The 15829-nt window shown below is 46.7% G+C and overlaps 1 protein-coding gene across 4 annotated transcripts; it reads right to left on the bottom strand.

Moving 5' to 3' along the window:
• Positions 1–856: 856 nt before the first annotated feature.
• Positions 857–8741, bottom strand: LOC130863609 (pyrethroid hydrolase Ces2e-like). Of its 4 annotated transcripts, none has more exons than XM_057753752.1 (12): positions 8666–8741; positions 7865–8069; positions 6415–6556; positions 5627–5760; positions 5288–5546; positions 4385–4483; positions 3958–4098; positions 3759–3836; positions 3245–3389; positions 2314–2451; positions 1630–1702; positions 857–1043 (listed from the first exon to the last, which is right to left on the bottom strand). In XM_057753752.1, exons 1-12 carry the CDS (start codon positions 8739–8741, stop codon positions 857–859), a joined length of 1677 nt encoding a protein of 558 aa, XP_057609735.1. The 4 variants fall into 4 exon arrangements, with proteins under 4 accessions (XP_057609735.1, XP_057609734.1, XP_057609736.1 ...); XM_057753751.1 differs by having other exon boundaries at positions 3759–3821; positions 3931–4098; XM_057753753.1 differs by lacking the exon at positions 4385–4483.
• Positions 8742–15829: the final 7088 nt, after the last annotated feature.

Genomic DNA, 15829 nt, shown 5'->3' on the forward strand with positions numbered 1-15829 from the left:
ATGTGCCTAAACCAGGCCAAGCATTCAAAACTAATAAAATTTTGTGTCATGATTTTGGAGCTGTTTGGAGGCCTAAAAGAAAAAGCCTAGTAGAAGATAAGGTAGGGTCTGTCTGATTATTCTAGGCAGACAGAAGTTATGGAGACCCAACTAGATGTCCCTGCTCTTTAATAACCACAGCATAGGATGATGCGTGTGGATTGAAGTGTGAAAGTGTTCCCATTTCCCTGTAACTCAGAGATGACAGTCAGAGGTAACTATGCATACTTCACTTTTCATCCCCTTCTCTCATTCTTTCAGTGTGTACGTGTGTGCATGTGTGTGTGTGCATGTGACTGTGTGTGTGCATGTGACTGTGTGTCTCTATGATTCTCTGTGTGTTCCCAACGGAGTGCAGGTTTATCCACAGTAAAGTTTTTCATGATAGTGAGAGGACCACCTTACATGTCAGGCCTTGCCTTCTACTGCCTGGCTTGAGAAAGGATCCTTGATCTGCTACTGCCCACACAAGTCTAGCTGGCTTGTGTCCTTGCAGGGATCCCCCTGTCCCTCCCTCCCATATCACCACAGGAACACCCAGATTCCAGACAAGTACTGCCACATCCAGTCTATGTGTCTTCGGGGCTCACAATCTGTATTCCACATTGTTACAAGAACTTTTACTGAGTGGATCTACCGGAAGAACAGCAGTGTTTTGTGAAGGAGTGACACGCAGAGGTCTTGTCATACAGATTGGTAAAAGGGGTGGCTGTATATGTTAGGAGTGGTTATGTGAATGTTAGGATCGAAAGGCTGTCCAAACCGTAGAGAGAACCCACATGTCTATGAAGCCCAATGCCTCTCTTCACACAGAGTACTACAACTCTTTGTGCCTCTCCTGAGCCCCCTTTAGCTCCTGGATCTTCTGGGGCAGAGTCTGGGTCCAGAACTGCAGCCTTCTGGCCTTCAGGGCTCGGCCCACAGCAGGCCGGATGTCCAGCTGCAGGTACTGCTCATTATTGTCCATCATGGGCCAGTAGGGTAGATCCTCGCTGTTGGGGTTCCTGTGGATATACCAGCCAGGGGGAAGGGTGAGGTCACTCTGATACAAAGTCTGACCCCTTGATTTGGGTCAGGGCAGTGGAACAATTAGGTCAGTGGTGAAGGGGCTGGTGGGACAGGGACTGATGGGACACACACAGATGTACACACACACACACATGGGTACACACACATGTAGGTACATACACATCGGTGCACACATAGAGAGGTACACATACAGGCACACACATAGGTACACACACAGGTAGGTACACACACACACACACACACACACACACACACACTTATAGGGATACAAGTGCCACACTCTGGTTTCTGCTTCAGATGGGAGACAAATACTTGACCTGTTTTATGTCTCCGAGAGGTAAGATCAAAAGAACAGTCCCATAGCACTATGGTTCATGAGCCAGGTCACTATGAGATGACCAGTAACTGACACCCACAAAGTGTCTGTGTAAGTGTGTAAATGGGTAGAGAAGACTCCATCATGTGATGAAATATCTATGCATAATAAGAAGGCCTCCATCCAAAAAGGAGCCCTAGAGAGGGTCCCACACCTGGAAGGTTGAGAGAAAGGTGTGTTCTCACCCGTGTCTTGCAAAGTTGGCCCAGTATTTCATCATCCTCCTGTTCAGTAGCTCTTCCTCCTCAGTGAGGTCAACTGGAGTCATGAGGGAGACAAAGGTCCAAGTTAGGCCACCCCATGGAACTGACATCTCATGCTTCAGACTCAACGATTCCAATTGTTGTCTGACCCCAAACTATTGGCTTTGTTACCTCCTTTTTTTTTTTTTTTTTTTTTTTTTTTTTTGGTTTTTCGAGACAGGGTTTCTCTGTGGTTTTGGAGCCTGTCCTGGAACTAGCTCTTGTAGACCAGGCTGGTCTCGAACTCACAGAGATCCGCCTGCCTCTGCCTCCCGAGTGCTGGGATTAAAGGTGTGCGCCACCACCGCCCGGCTTGTTACCTCCCTTCTTCACTATTTACAGTATCCATGATTCACGGAAGCCTCTAATTGAATTCCTGACCCGATGTGCTGTCTTCCCTATTATAGGCTAGACTGGGATGGGTCCAGATTCTAAACCATATCTATCTATCTATCTATCTATCTATCTATCTATCTATCTATCTATCTACACATATGTATCTGTATCTATATCTGTATCTATATCTATATCTGTATATAGGTTTCTTCAAATGGACTGAGAGTTCAGGAGTCCCCCAGAGAGCCATCTGAGACCTCATTCAACTCATGGAAAATAAGGAAGACTCACTTTTCACACCCCAGAAGAAGGACCCAAAGACAAAAAGAACCTCATCACCATGGTCAGCCTTTACGTGGGGTGGTTTGATATCCTTGAAGAAGCCGGGCCGATGCTGGAACTCATAGAAGTAGACAGGAGCATGGGAACCTGGGTGAGAGGACCTGGGGTGACATGGCAGCACTTTGCCTAGCGCTGTCCTGACACACATTTGGTGACAGGACAGCTTGGTTTCAAGTTATCTGGAATCACAACAGTTGAGTGGGGAGCTCCAACATGGAGCACTGGCTGTGGCTGTGGAAATCCCCCTGTTAAATAATGGCTCTGCCCTCCACAGCTGAGTAGTTTGGTCAAGTCACAGAGTATCACTCCGTCACTTCCTCCTCTGGACCTGGGTAAGATGCCATTCTCTCACACTCGGCATAAGGATTTACTCAATAAAGACTCTCGGTTTTGAACCAACCAATGGGGAGCCTGCGTGGTCTAAGCCAGGTCCTTTGTATATATGTCACAGCGGCATAGCTTGGTGTTTTTGGGGAAGTCCTAACAGAGGGATTGGGGACTGTCTCTGACTCTGCTGCCTGCTTTTGGGGCCCTTTCCTCCCACTGGGTTGTTTCATGCAGCCTTAACATGAGGGGAGGTACTTAGTCTTATTGCAACTTGAAATGTTTGGCTGATACCCTTGGGAGGCCAGCCCTTTCCTGAAGGAAACAGAGGAGGAGTGGATAGGGCGGCAGGAGGGGCAGAGAGACTGGGAGGAGAAGAGGGAGTGGAAACTGTGGTTGGGATGTAATATATGAGAGAATAAATTAATAAAAAGGACTCTTGGTTGTCTGGAACCAGAGCTCTTATTCAGACACAGGTCAAGCCTGGACCCTACAGAGCTCACCTGGGACCCACTGTCTGAGCTTCTTCCCTTGATCTTGTTACAGATGTACTCACGCTGAAAATGAGCTACTTGAAGTGCAGGGACCACAAATGTGACGTCTCCCATCATCTCTGCGTACTGTATTTGGAGGGTCTGTGGGTCCTCCGTGTCCCCCATGTACTCTTCCATTATCAGTTCACTACACTCGGGAGGCAACATCTGTATCACAGGAATCAAGAAGAATGAGGGGGCACAGGCACTAAGATGTGTAGGCAGTAGGCTCAGTGGGGAAATGCAAAAGAGGTGTGGTATGGGGAAAGCTTGGAGTGACCTCAGATAGACAGGTACACATAAACACACACACACAGGTACACACAGACATGCACACACGCAGGTACACACAGACATGCACACACACAGGTACACACAGACATGCACACACACAGGCATACACAGAGGAACACACACAGGTAGGTACACATACGTGCGTGCGCGCGCACACACACACACACACTTATTTCTGGAGATGCTCCTTATGAAAGTTAGACAGGGGTCCTTGCAGTGGTGGCAGTGGCCCAAGAGTCTCACCATCTGTGGTGTTGTGCTCTTGAGAACAGCAGGCAGGGTTTGTTTGGTTATTCCCTTCATTTTCTGAGCAGAGCCCATCTGGGGTATGGAGAATGGTTTTAAGTATTCCATGACATGGATATGGATCAATGAATCTCTGAGTTCCCACTGCCCACCATATGAGTCCCCAGGCATCCAGGAGATCAGAACTGAGCCTCACCATAGGGAGAAGCCAACCATACTCATCATTGTTGACACCAATGATGCTGGGGACAGGGTGAAAATCAGCAGAGGCCAAGAGCTCCTCAGGGTGCCTGGGGAAGAACTCTCCATCCACCACTGCGGGGATGACCTTGAAGACCTGAGGGGCATTAAAATCAATGCTGAAGGTCAATGAAATACATATGCTGATGATCACCGAGTTACCTCCACCCCTTCTCCACTTGCTAAAGTGTCTCAGGATGGTTATTCTCCACCACACCTCTCCGTCTCACCCCTGAAGAGACCTTGCACTTGGAATAGCCGATGCTGGTATTGATTTTGCCCAGGACTCAAAGGATACTAAGCCATGGAGCTTAGGTAATTTGCTCATACTAATGAGGACCACCTGTAACACACCTTGCAACCTGCCATCTTCCCAGCCGCACCTTGTTAATAGCCAGAATCTCTGCTTCACTCTTGCCCCGTAGACAGCGCACTAGGGTCTCTGTGTCCACAGCTGCACAATCAGATAGATTGGCCACAATCTGGAAAGGGAAGAGGGCGAAGCTGCCTGGATGCCTTGTCTTCCAGGCAGAGGAGTTTTCCCAGGCCTGGGAGGGTGCCATTGGCTCTAAATATTATACCATGCGGTGTAATGTGTGTGGACTGGAGTCAGAACAAAATTGTTCTCATTTTCCTCTTGGTCAGCAGTGGAGCTCTCCCTCCCTCCCTCCCTCCCTCCCTCCCTCCCTCCCTCCCTCTCTCCCTCCCTCCCTCCCTCGCTCCCTCCCTCCTTCCCTCCCTCCCTCCCTTCTTCCCTCCCTCCCTCCTTCCCTTTCCTCTCTTTCCCTTCTTCCTCTTCCCACCTTCCATCTAGTTTGAGAAATACTCTCTTGTTCTGCTGCAGCCTACACGAGTCTAGCTAGTCTGTAACCTTCCAGGAATTAACCTGTCCCTGTTTCCCATCTCACTATAGGAACACCTGGATTAGAGACAAGAAAAACCACACCCAGATATATGTGTGTTCTGGGGAATTGACCTCAAATCCTCTCACTGGCACAGAAAACTCTCTTGCCTCTTGTACCATCCCCCAAGCCCACACACACTTGCTTTTGCCAATAATGGAAGCTTCTAGGTAGAGCTTTGCTGGACTTACAACATACACACCTTGTATAAAGAACTGTGGGGGTGGGGTAGGGGTGAGGGATCTAAACCTTGAGCCTTTCAGAAAGTACTGAAGGGAGGTCACTTCCCGTGGTCCTCATTTTTCCTACTGACGGCAGCAGCAGAGTCCTAGAGAGTGAGCGCTAAGACAGCAGGTCAGGGCTGGAGGAACAGAGTGCACTCACTCCATAAACCACCTCAGAGGAGCTGGAGATGAGGCCAGGCAACACGGCTACTCCACTCTGCATGATGGCTCTGTGGAAGAGTCCTTTGGACAGGGGGGACACAACCTGTGAAGACACACTTGCGCCACCTGCTGACTCGCCAAAGATTGTGACAAGGTCAGGGTTGCCTCCAAAGTGGGCGATGTTCTGCTGGACCCAGCGCAGGGCGGCCACTTGGTCCAGGTAGCCCCAGTTGCCTCTGGCGTGCTGGTCTCCAGTGCTGAGAAGAGGAAGGGACATGGATCAAAGGGCTGTCCAAGTTCTTCTCAGCTGCCATTGCCCAGCCCGGCCCAGGCTCACCTGAAGAAGCCCAGGACACCCAGGCGGTACTGGATAGTGACCACCACCACATCCTCAGTGGCTGCCAGTATGGACCCATCAGTCATAGAAGCCATGCCTATAACCAGAGCACCACCATGGATCCACACCATCACCTGGAGGGGTCAAGAGAGATGCCAGGAGGCTTCTATTGGGCAGAAGCTCAAGAGGGACTGTCTCCCAGATTAGTGTCTGCTCTCTTTCTGTGCAGCTAAACACGCACAGGACTCCTCAGTATCTTAGACCCAGGCCACAGATGAGGAACACAGTCTCATCAGCGTATTTCCAAGCCCCACTGTTGCACCAGGAATCTCAGTTTGGATGAATGGATTTAAGTCCAGAGTGATGTCACTATCACTCCCAGACTCCTCAAAAATGTGGAAAAGGGTGTCTCTGTAACAGTTTTCCTGATTATAAATCAAAAGCATCACCAAATCTCATTGGCACAACCAATATCCCAAAGTTGGAAATTTGGCTTATTGCAATGTTCATCCTTGGATTCCTGCCTGGGCTCTAAGGCTCAAGTTTGTTGAGAATGTCCTGAGTGAGTCCATGGAGCACAACCCCTGACCTCTCAGAGTTCCAGTGCTCAGTGTCCTATATCCAGGGGTCAGCTGCCCACCATGACTGAGAAGGCTCTCGTGGACACATTAGGAACAGACTTCTCATTAGGGTCTACTCTACAGTGGAACTCAATGATTTTATGCCTTCTAATCCTCCTGAGAGAGAAATCTCCACCTCCACCCAGTTTACCATGGCCCAACTCTCACAGGCAGGTTAGAGCCCTCACGGGCATGCGCTGGTGTGTAGATGTTGAGATACAGGCAGTCCTCGGACATAGGGATAGGAGGCATGAAGTGTTTTATCATCTTCAAAACCCCTGAATTCATCATATCATCATTTTGTGGACACCTGGTGGCAATGACAGACAGTTATTACAAGACATGTCTGGTAGTTAAAACCGGGTTTTAGTATGGATTCTCTCTCAGACATTTTTGGCCCCTTCCTTCAAGATGTTCACCTAAAGCATGAGTACGCTCTAAAGCCCTTTCCTACCAAGGTAAAGGCTACAGGCTCAATGAAATGAACCAGGTTTCCAGAGACGCCTGCACTTGGGTGAGGACGTATATGTTATACTTTCTGAGCCAAGGATATGGAGAACTCGAGGGGGCTCAATGAGAATAACTTCCCGCACACAGTGAGTCACCACTTCTCTTTGTCCTCCGTATTTCCTGTTGAGGTGGTTAGTTTTGATTTCTCACTCGAAGAAACAGAGCATCCCCCGGGGGATTTGGACTCGGTGAAGGATTGTCTAGATCAGGAAAGCCTACGGGGGTTTTCTTGGTTCTGTGAATAGAGGTAGGACTGTTCCCAACCCTGAGTGGTGCTATTCCCTAGGAAGGAGCAGAGAAGGCAACCGACCACTAACGGGTATGGATGCGTTCTTTGATCTCTGATGTTAAAGAGGTGATGTTCCAGTCCTTAAGTTCCCCTGGTAATGGATGGTCATGTGGAACTGTGACCCATAAGAAACTGTTTCTGCCTACAGTTGACTTTACCAGGTATGTTACCCCAGCAACAAGAAACAGAGTGAAGATACCCGGATAATGTGGTGCTCTGCCTACACAGCTCCTATGGAGTCAGTGGACAGCAATGTCCCAAAGAGTAGTGGGGTGGTTTTCACCCCACATCCAGAAACTTAGGGTAGTTCGCATTCCCACGTAGTTTCCAGAGCAAGCTTTTAGACATTTCTTTAAACAATGGCACTTGGCTCTATGGATTGTCCCAGTGAGTGCTGAGGATGGAGCTGCTAAGGACACATCCCTGATGCCCTCCTGAGAGACTTACTTACAGTACTTGGCACTAGACCCTGGGCTTTGGCTGGTTAATGTGTTTATATTGGCCCTTGTCCCTAGATCTCTTCCGTGGTGGCAGAGATCACTTGGCACAATCTGAATCTCGGAACCTTTTTTTTTTAAATCTCTTTCTCACTGAAAAACTGAGAGACAACTCCCTACAGGAACTGGACTATGACCCAGGAGATTGGCAAAGTTGTCTGTTAGAAGCCTTAGTCATGCATCTGAGAATGCATGGCAGACTGCACATCACATATAGAAAACTTCTGTTGTGTCGGGATGAAGGAAGCCCCTCATTCTGGCCCAGAGCTCAGAGCACATTCTCACCCCAGAGGCTGAAAGTCCTCTAAACCCCAGAACTTACATGGCTGGATAGGAGGTCCCATCTCTCACACCACTCCACGGCTCAGGGGCTTCAGGGGGTGCAAAACGCAATGGTCCTACAGGTGGCTTGGCAAAGGGGATTCCCAGGAATCTGTGGACACCAACTTCCGTGTTTTTCACCTTGACGAGGCTTCCTCTAACCTGGCCTGTGTGTGTGTTCCTGATGGGGCTGGCTGAGTCCTGGCCTGGGAGAGACGACATCAGGGTTAGTCACACTCAGGCAGCTGCCACCAGACTGTTGTTTCCCACCTCATTTTCTCTAGGGTCCATGGGGGAGGGAATCTGGGGTGCCTGGGATTAGCTATGAGATGTGGGGATAGGAGTTTCTTTATCGTCCTGATGTCCAGGGACATAGCTCATGCTCCTTTTGAGTGGTGGCTGTGCAAGCGTGTGACCAACAAGGAGACATCCTCAGAGCCACTTGGCAGCATGGGTGTTTTACTTTCATGATCATCCAGAGTTCTGTAGCAGCTACACACACGCACAGAGGAAGGAAATGTCCCCTTGGTTCTTTCCCCTAATCTGCAGGTCCAGTGCTGCTCAGACCTCCTTATCCTGGATGGCTTTTGTGGTAAGGACATCTCTAGCCTCTGGGTGCTGCAGGGCTCATTGTGTGGGTTTTGGTGGGGGCACAGGGAGGTCCACAATTCCCACCCTTTTATCTGCCATCTTTACCGACTGCTCCCTTGTTGGTTCCTTCCCTCCTGTAAGACAAGCTGCCCACTCTGCAGATCTGGGCAGCTCTGACCCTGGTCCTCCGTGCTCACTGAAGGAGTCTCACCTTGTACATGCAGGAAGAGAAGCAGGAGCCCACAGGTCACAGCCTTCAACCAGCCAGGAAATCTTTCCAGTTTCATGGTCGGCTCCTAGTCTGAGTCCGTGTTGCTACAGGATAGCTGTGTGTCACAGATAGAAAAGAGAATGTGTGGGCCTTGCGCAGGCAGGACGGTGAACCTACAATAAAGTATCAGAAACTCAGGAGGGCGGGGCAAAGTTTGTTCTTGCTCTTTGGCCTCCATGAAAGAGATATCAATTCTGTGATACCAGGAGGCCTGTATGAAGACTTAAATGAACTCAAACCGTGACGGATTAACATAAAGGATCATGAGCTAAATTTTCCCAGTGAAAGAATTATTTCCATCCTTGAAGTGTGGATTGTTGCTTACCTCATCCTCTTATGCAAATTTACCAAGTTACTCCAGTAAAAGGTAAATTTTATTGTATAGAAATCATTTGATGGTAAAGCTTTCCAATAGTAAGAGAGTTACATAGTGTCTAAAAACGCCTTGACGAAGTGTTCTGTGCATCAGCAGAAGTGCACACCTCACAGAGATATGTATACAGCAGGAGCTAAGTAATGCCCTCAGGTGCCTGTGGAAGTACCAGGCACAGCTCATCTGCCCAGCTGTAGAGGCCAAATAGTATTCTCGTAGCTCTCCTGCCTCCTGGTGGTCAGAGAGGACATTGCAAGGATCATCACTTGGATTATGATCTATTGGTTTAAAACAACAAATCGAAAAACAAAAACAACAAATGAAAGAAGGAATGGTACCAGTGTTCCCAGATCAGGGAGTAGGTTGCACGCCACTGTAATCTCAAGCCCCTAGACAAGACGACTGTGTTTTGGACATGAAGTGAATTTTAGGACAATCAGTCCAACATATTGAAACTCTTTTTCAAAACAAATACACAACATAAGGCATTCCCATCTACCCCCTTGCTTGTTACTGTGCTCATTTTGGGAGGGTACAGGAGAGGGAGCACAGGCTGGGGTAGAAAGAACTTGAATTCTAACCCCACAGTAGATTTGGAGCTGTAAAACAGTGAACACCTGATCCCATTCTTCCTTGAGAGTCTTTTCACATTTTGACATATGTTTCTTGCAGGAAAGAGATCAGAAATGTGAAATCTGCCGTCACCTCAAGAACTGTATTTGGGAGCTCAGGGGGTCTTCAGTGCTTTCCAGCTTAGTATTTCTATGGGATTCCCGAGTTGTGAGTGAGTGGGTTTGATTCTTGTACCTTCACGTGGGTTCTTTCCTTCATTGGCTTGTTCTGTCCAAATTCTATGTGATAGTTTTTGATTTATCTTATTACATTTTATTTTGTTATATTTTAATATTATCTGTTAGAAGTCAGTTCATTTCTAATGAGAGAAGAAAGAAGGTGGATCCAAATGGGAGGGGAGAAACTGGGAGAAGTAGGGGGAAGGGAAATTGTAATCAGGATATATTAGGTGAAAAAAATTAATTTTTCAATAAAAGGGAAAAATTTTAAAAAAAGAAAAAAAGTTAAAAAGCTGAAAATGGCTGCTCAATAAAAAAGTGTATCTCTGGAGATAAAGGTTTACAGAATCAGTTGCAAATGGACACGATTTCTACACACCCAGACAATCAGTGTTGGCAAGGACATGTCACTGGTGCCCCACACGTGGCTGGAAGGGGTTAGAAATGATGCAGTCACTGTGAAAGCCAGGTTAGCAATTTCTTCAAAAGTTAAACACTGACGTGCGCTTTGATTCAGTAAATCCGCTCTCAGGTCTCTGGTTCAGAGATGTGAAAGCACGCCACAGAAACTTCTGCTTGAATGTTCATAACTGCTTGGTTAAAAGTAGCGTGAAAACAAAGCTCCCTCAGGGGTGCCCTGTCCAGTGAAGCTGCCCTCTCCACACTGCACGCAACAGCGCTGTTCCACCCTGCGACTTGCACCAAGGCACTCTGTTGTTAAAGGAGCACGTGACTGCATTTTGAGAAAAGAGGATGACATGCACCTCGTTAGACACATAACCCTGAAGGTCATGCTGGCCTGTGGTTGGCTGTCAATGCAGTGAGTTAAGAAAGAAGAAGAAATTTCTCCTTGAGGTGAAGTTTATCATAAGTATGAGTGTGTGGACGTCTCAAGGTCTAGGATGAAGGATTCAACATCTAAATGACACACAGGAATTTCTTCGAGGAGGAACACATTGTGAACACAATTTTGCACCTTCACATAATGATGTAAATACAAGACAGGACATTTATTAGACAGGCCAAGAATGTACAGTGACAACAATTAGGTAAGAATTAGAGTCATGCATGTGGACTATAAGTGAGAATGTGGTGTCACAGGGGACCAGGGGATTGAGAAAAGCAAGGATGACCAGTCCATACAAAGACAAGTTCTCAGGGAGACAGGGGACAGGAATCTCCTCTGCTGGGTGTGTCTGGACCTTCTGACATCCTCATATTTGTATGACACATCCTCCAGACAAACATCTTCACTGATGTGCTGTGATCATGTAAGGGTGGGCCTCACAGAGTCAGCAGAATTTTGGGGGGTAAGAAGAAACCTCAGCTGACACAAAGGAACCAGTCCTACTCCTCTGGGCAGACACACACACACACACACACGTACACTGACACAAACACACACACACGTACACTGACACACACACACACGTACACTGACACACACACACGTACACTGACACACACACACGTACACTGACACACACACACACACACACACACATAGGTACACCACCTGCAATGCTCCACTCACAACACAACCCGGGAAGCAAAAATCACAGTCTCTTTTTACAGCTAACAGACTTGGATCTAGGTCTTACACGTGTCAGGTAAGAACTATGCCACTAACCTGCATTCCCAGATCATTGGAAATTTTAACTTCAGGCTTGTAAATCTTCTAGATACCTCGACCTATCTTTTTAAAAACTTAAACCACTTGAACCTTGCAGCAGAAACAGACTGTATTGATGGAATATGTTAAATGTAGATCATCTGTGACGAATGATTTGCAAACACTAAGTAGCAATATTTTCCATCAATCATGACATTTAGTGGCTAATCTGGGGACCTCTAGTGTCATGTTATGAATGCTAATGCACCACATGCCTATGTTGAAACCTAGTCTCCAATGGGATGTTACTAATCATTGGGTCTTTAGGAATTGTCACAGGGACCAGGAGATAAAACACCAGGACAGAGAACTGGATCTAGGGTCTTGCACAAGTTAGGTAAGTGCTATACCACTGAGCTGTATTCTCTGACCCTTGGGGTTTTATGTATTCTTTGGTAGTTTCATATTGAACACAATGTGTCCAGATCTTGAACACAATTAGTTATCCCATCTGCCCAGTAGAAGACACAGGGTCAGTCCTTGGCACAGAGAGCTGGCCCTCACCACACAGCACACATGCAGGTATCTGCTTCATGGTCTCCAAAACTACAAATACACTTATTGCTTGTAAGCCACACGGGTTATGGTACATACATGTTCACACATGTATATAACATATATATTCTTGAGACCTTGTGTACATACATAGAATGGGTCGTCCTTTAGCTCTTAAGATAACAAACCCCTCCTACTTCAGTCTTCCAAGGAGCTGAACCACAGACATCTGTCTCAGAACTGAATGAGCTGGCAGCCTGAACTGATGAAGACAGCAGGGCTGAGGCTCACCAGAAGTTTCATAAATCATTTGTAGATATGAGAAAACTTGGTGATTGACAAGAAGTGGATGTGGAAATTTGACAGTCAATCATTACCAATGTAGACAGTTACCCCAAAGCGTCTAAAGAGCAGAAAGAATTGGACCTAGGTCTTACACATATCAGGTAAGTACTGTACCACCGAACTGTATTCCCAGATCATTGAAAATTTTTTGTTCTTTGGTAAATTCATACACTAATAAAATATGTCATATTCAACCCTACACCACAACACCCTCAAGACACCCCAAACTACCACCATATTCTTCTAATTTTGTTATTCCTTTCTCTCTTCCTCCTTCTCCTTTTTCTCCTCTTGCTGTTCTTCCTTTTTTTTTCTCCCTTCTCTGCCTCCTTCTTCTTATTTTTCTCTTTTTCCTCCTTAGTAACCCATTCACTGAAATTAGACTTAATCATTTTTGTACTTATCATGTGGAGAGAAACTATAACTAATGTTGCCTTCCCTGGAGCTTGCTCAATAGCTCAGGCAGGTTTATCTTGTGATTCCTGTCCTCAGACCTCTGAACAGAAAGGATTGCAAGCCTACGTCATCTGATCTGCTTTATTTTATTTTATTTTATTTTATTTTCTATGGTGTTGGGCATCACACCCATGATCTTGTAATACAGGGCAAGCTCTCTACAACTGAGTTACATCCCTAACCTTAAAAATTCTGTAAATGTTTAACACATGTGTCGCATGTCTAGGGAATCCTGCTCTAGCTTGCAAATTCAAAACTTGAGTACATATGATCACATGAAATCATGTGTGAGAATATCCATACAGCTTTATTAAAATGTAAACCTGGGATTGGAGGCTCATGCCTATAATTTAAACACTCAGGAAGCCAAGGCAGTAATATCATGAATTCAGGGTCCGCCTGGGCTGCATAGAGACCTTGTCCAAAAATGAAGAGCAAATTAACAAGTGAAACAATAAGTTGGTGAAAATAAGCAGTTGCCCATAGTTAGGGTAAGTGGATAGAATGTGTCATGTGCACAGCTGGATGGAGTTCCACAATAGAAGGAAACAAAAACACTATGTCATAGCCAGTCACACAACTTTCTACTTGTACTTCATTGGAAACAAGCCCCAATATAGCAATTTAAGTAATGTCTTGGTTACAGTGGTCAGTGAATGACAGCAAAGGGGCATGAGGAAAGCCTTGGTGGGGGAGTGAGGGCTGTTCTGAACCGGATGTGGTGGCAGTTGCATGCCTTGTGAGTTTTCTCAACTTACTAAGCCATTCATCTGAAAGAGAGCTCACAGTAGTCTAAGGGAATAGTTCGGGCAGAGCACTTGCCTGACACACATCAGCCCTCACATCAAGCCCTCGTCCCATAAAGACAACCCACAGCCAAGATACTAAAAGTGAGATCATTATTATAAGTCTAGAACAGATTCTGGCTCTGTGTTGGAAGTTTAGTGTGTATGTGCAGAACTGGAAAGCAGAAACAACCTTGCAATAAGAACTTTAATAAATTCTCTACACATAGAATGGGAACAACCTGCACAGTCCGTCTCACTAAGAGGACAATCTTCCCTGTCCCCTGTTCAAGTCAGCAGGGACTTAATGTTGTCCTTGGAATTCCATTGTTTACACATTCTACCAGCAGAGGGCTCAAGATGTAGTTCTTGAGACCTCTAGCAAGAGACCTGCATGACACCATAAAGCAAATCTGTGGACATCTGGCACCTGATTCTCAATCTATAAAACTGTACATTTGATACCATTTGTAAGTTATCGAGATTATGACTTTTGGTTTTGTTTCTGAGCTGTGGGCCTTGTTATTTTGCCCTGGGCTTATATAATCCTCCTGTTTCAGCCTCCAGACACCTGAGGCCACAGACACTAAGAGCCCAGCTTTTAGTTTATGATCTATTGGGAGCAGCTTTGTGAAATTATGAAGGCAACAGGGATTTGGGAAATCAGATTTTGGGAATTTTCTGTTGGCAGATGAGAAACAGAAAGCACGAACTTGCTGAGAAAGGACAGGGGATTTCCTGTTGTCAATTGTGCCCGGAGCTTCTGCTTCATTTGAAGAGGTTCTAAGGCTTGGAAAAGAGGAGAAAGAGGATGTGAAAAGATGCTGAGAGGAAGGAAAGCAGGGAGGGAAGGAAGGAGGGAGGGAGGAAGGAGCAAGCCTAATCACAGTGAAGTGTTAAGATAGGGGAACATTGGGGTTCACACATCCATATGGTTATGAGAATATTTACTGAGTCTAATAAAATGTGTCCAGAGGATAAGGAGTAACGCCCAGAGGGACTGTCTTCCTGACTGAAAAGGCAAAAGTTGAGGTTAGAAATGCTTATGTGAGCATTGGAACAAATAAGTTCAATAAATGGAATTTGTAACCTCAGGATGACCCCATCCACCTTTCCCGCCACAGGGCATTAAAGCTCTGTGTGCTTCTCCTGAGTCCTCTTTAGCTCCTGGATCTTCTGTGGCAGAGTCTTCGTCCAGAACTTCAGCTTCCTGGCCTTCAGGGCTCGGTCCACAGCAGGCTGGAGTGAGTCAGGCAGACCTTCTTGCTTGGAGAACTCTGGTGACCTCCCAGAGTCTGGCGACCCACAGCAGGGGTCACAGGTGAGGTGAGTTCAGTGGATGTGTCAGGGGTGGCTCAACAAAGTTTACACTATGAGATTGCAGAATCCCAGGAGGAGGTCAGGGGGTTCACACTAGGAGGGTGTGTGCACTGCACACACCGTGGGCATGAAGCCATTTTGGCTCAAATCCTGATAAGAACCTGAGAGTTTCTGCTGGGCCCAGAGCACACATACCCTTTGCCCTGGAAGCCAACTTGCCTTTGCCTCAAGGTAGGTGCATGGTTAAAGGAGCCCGGGGACCACTAAGGTCAACTGAGGCCTGTGGGGCATTTTTATATGCCTAATAACTCTATACAAGTTAAAGGATGGCAGGCCACTGTCCTGTCCTAGGTGACACACTCACATATCACACTCAGATATCTGGCAGGATGAATGTATTATATTATCATTATCCAAAGGTCCGGGAGCAGCTACAGATACAAAAGCACCTAGGAAAAGATCCCTCTGCTCCTTTATCCCCTGACCTGCAGGTTCAACACAACTCAGACTCCCTGCTTCTGGGCTGGCTCCTCAGTATGGGTCACCGCCTCCTGCATCAGTGATGTTTTGCTTGGGAGAAGGCTCCTCTGAGGGCTTTGGGAGGCACACCTGAAGTCAGTTTAAGTAAGGTTCCCCTTAAGAGTCTCCCCTGAATGAGAAGGAGAAGCAGGAGCCCTTAGGCCACAGCATTTAAGCAGTTAGGAAGTTAATCTGGTTGGCATGATGGCCTCCCAATCTGTGCTACAGTGGTGTGCACTGTGTGTCATTGACAGGAAACAGAATGTAGGGACCTTGCTCAGACGGGAATTTGGATCCAAGTGGAGTAGGAGGAAAGTTTGCTGGGACAGGAAAAGGTATGAACTGAAC

The sequence above is a fragment of the Chionomys nivalis genome, chromosome 21, assembly GCF_950005125.1.
Source record: "Chionomys nivalis chromosome 21, mChiNiv1.1, whole genome shotgun sequence".
NCBI classification, from domain to species: Eukaryota; Metazoa; Chordata; class Mammalia; order Rodentia; family Cricetidae; genus Chionomys; species Chionomys nivalis.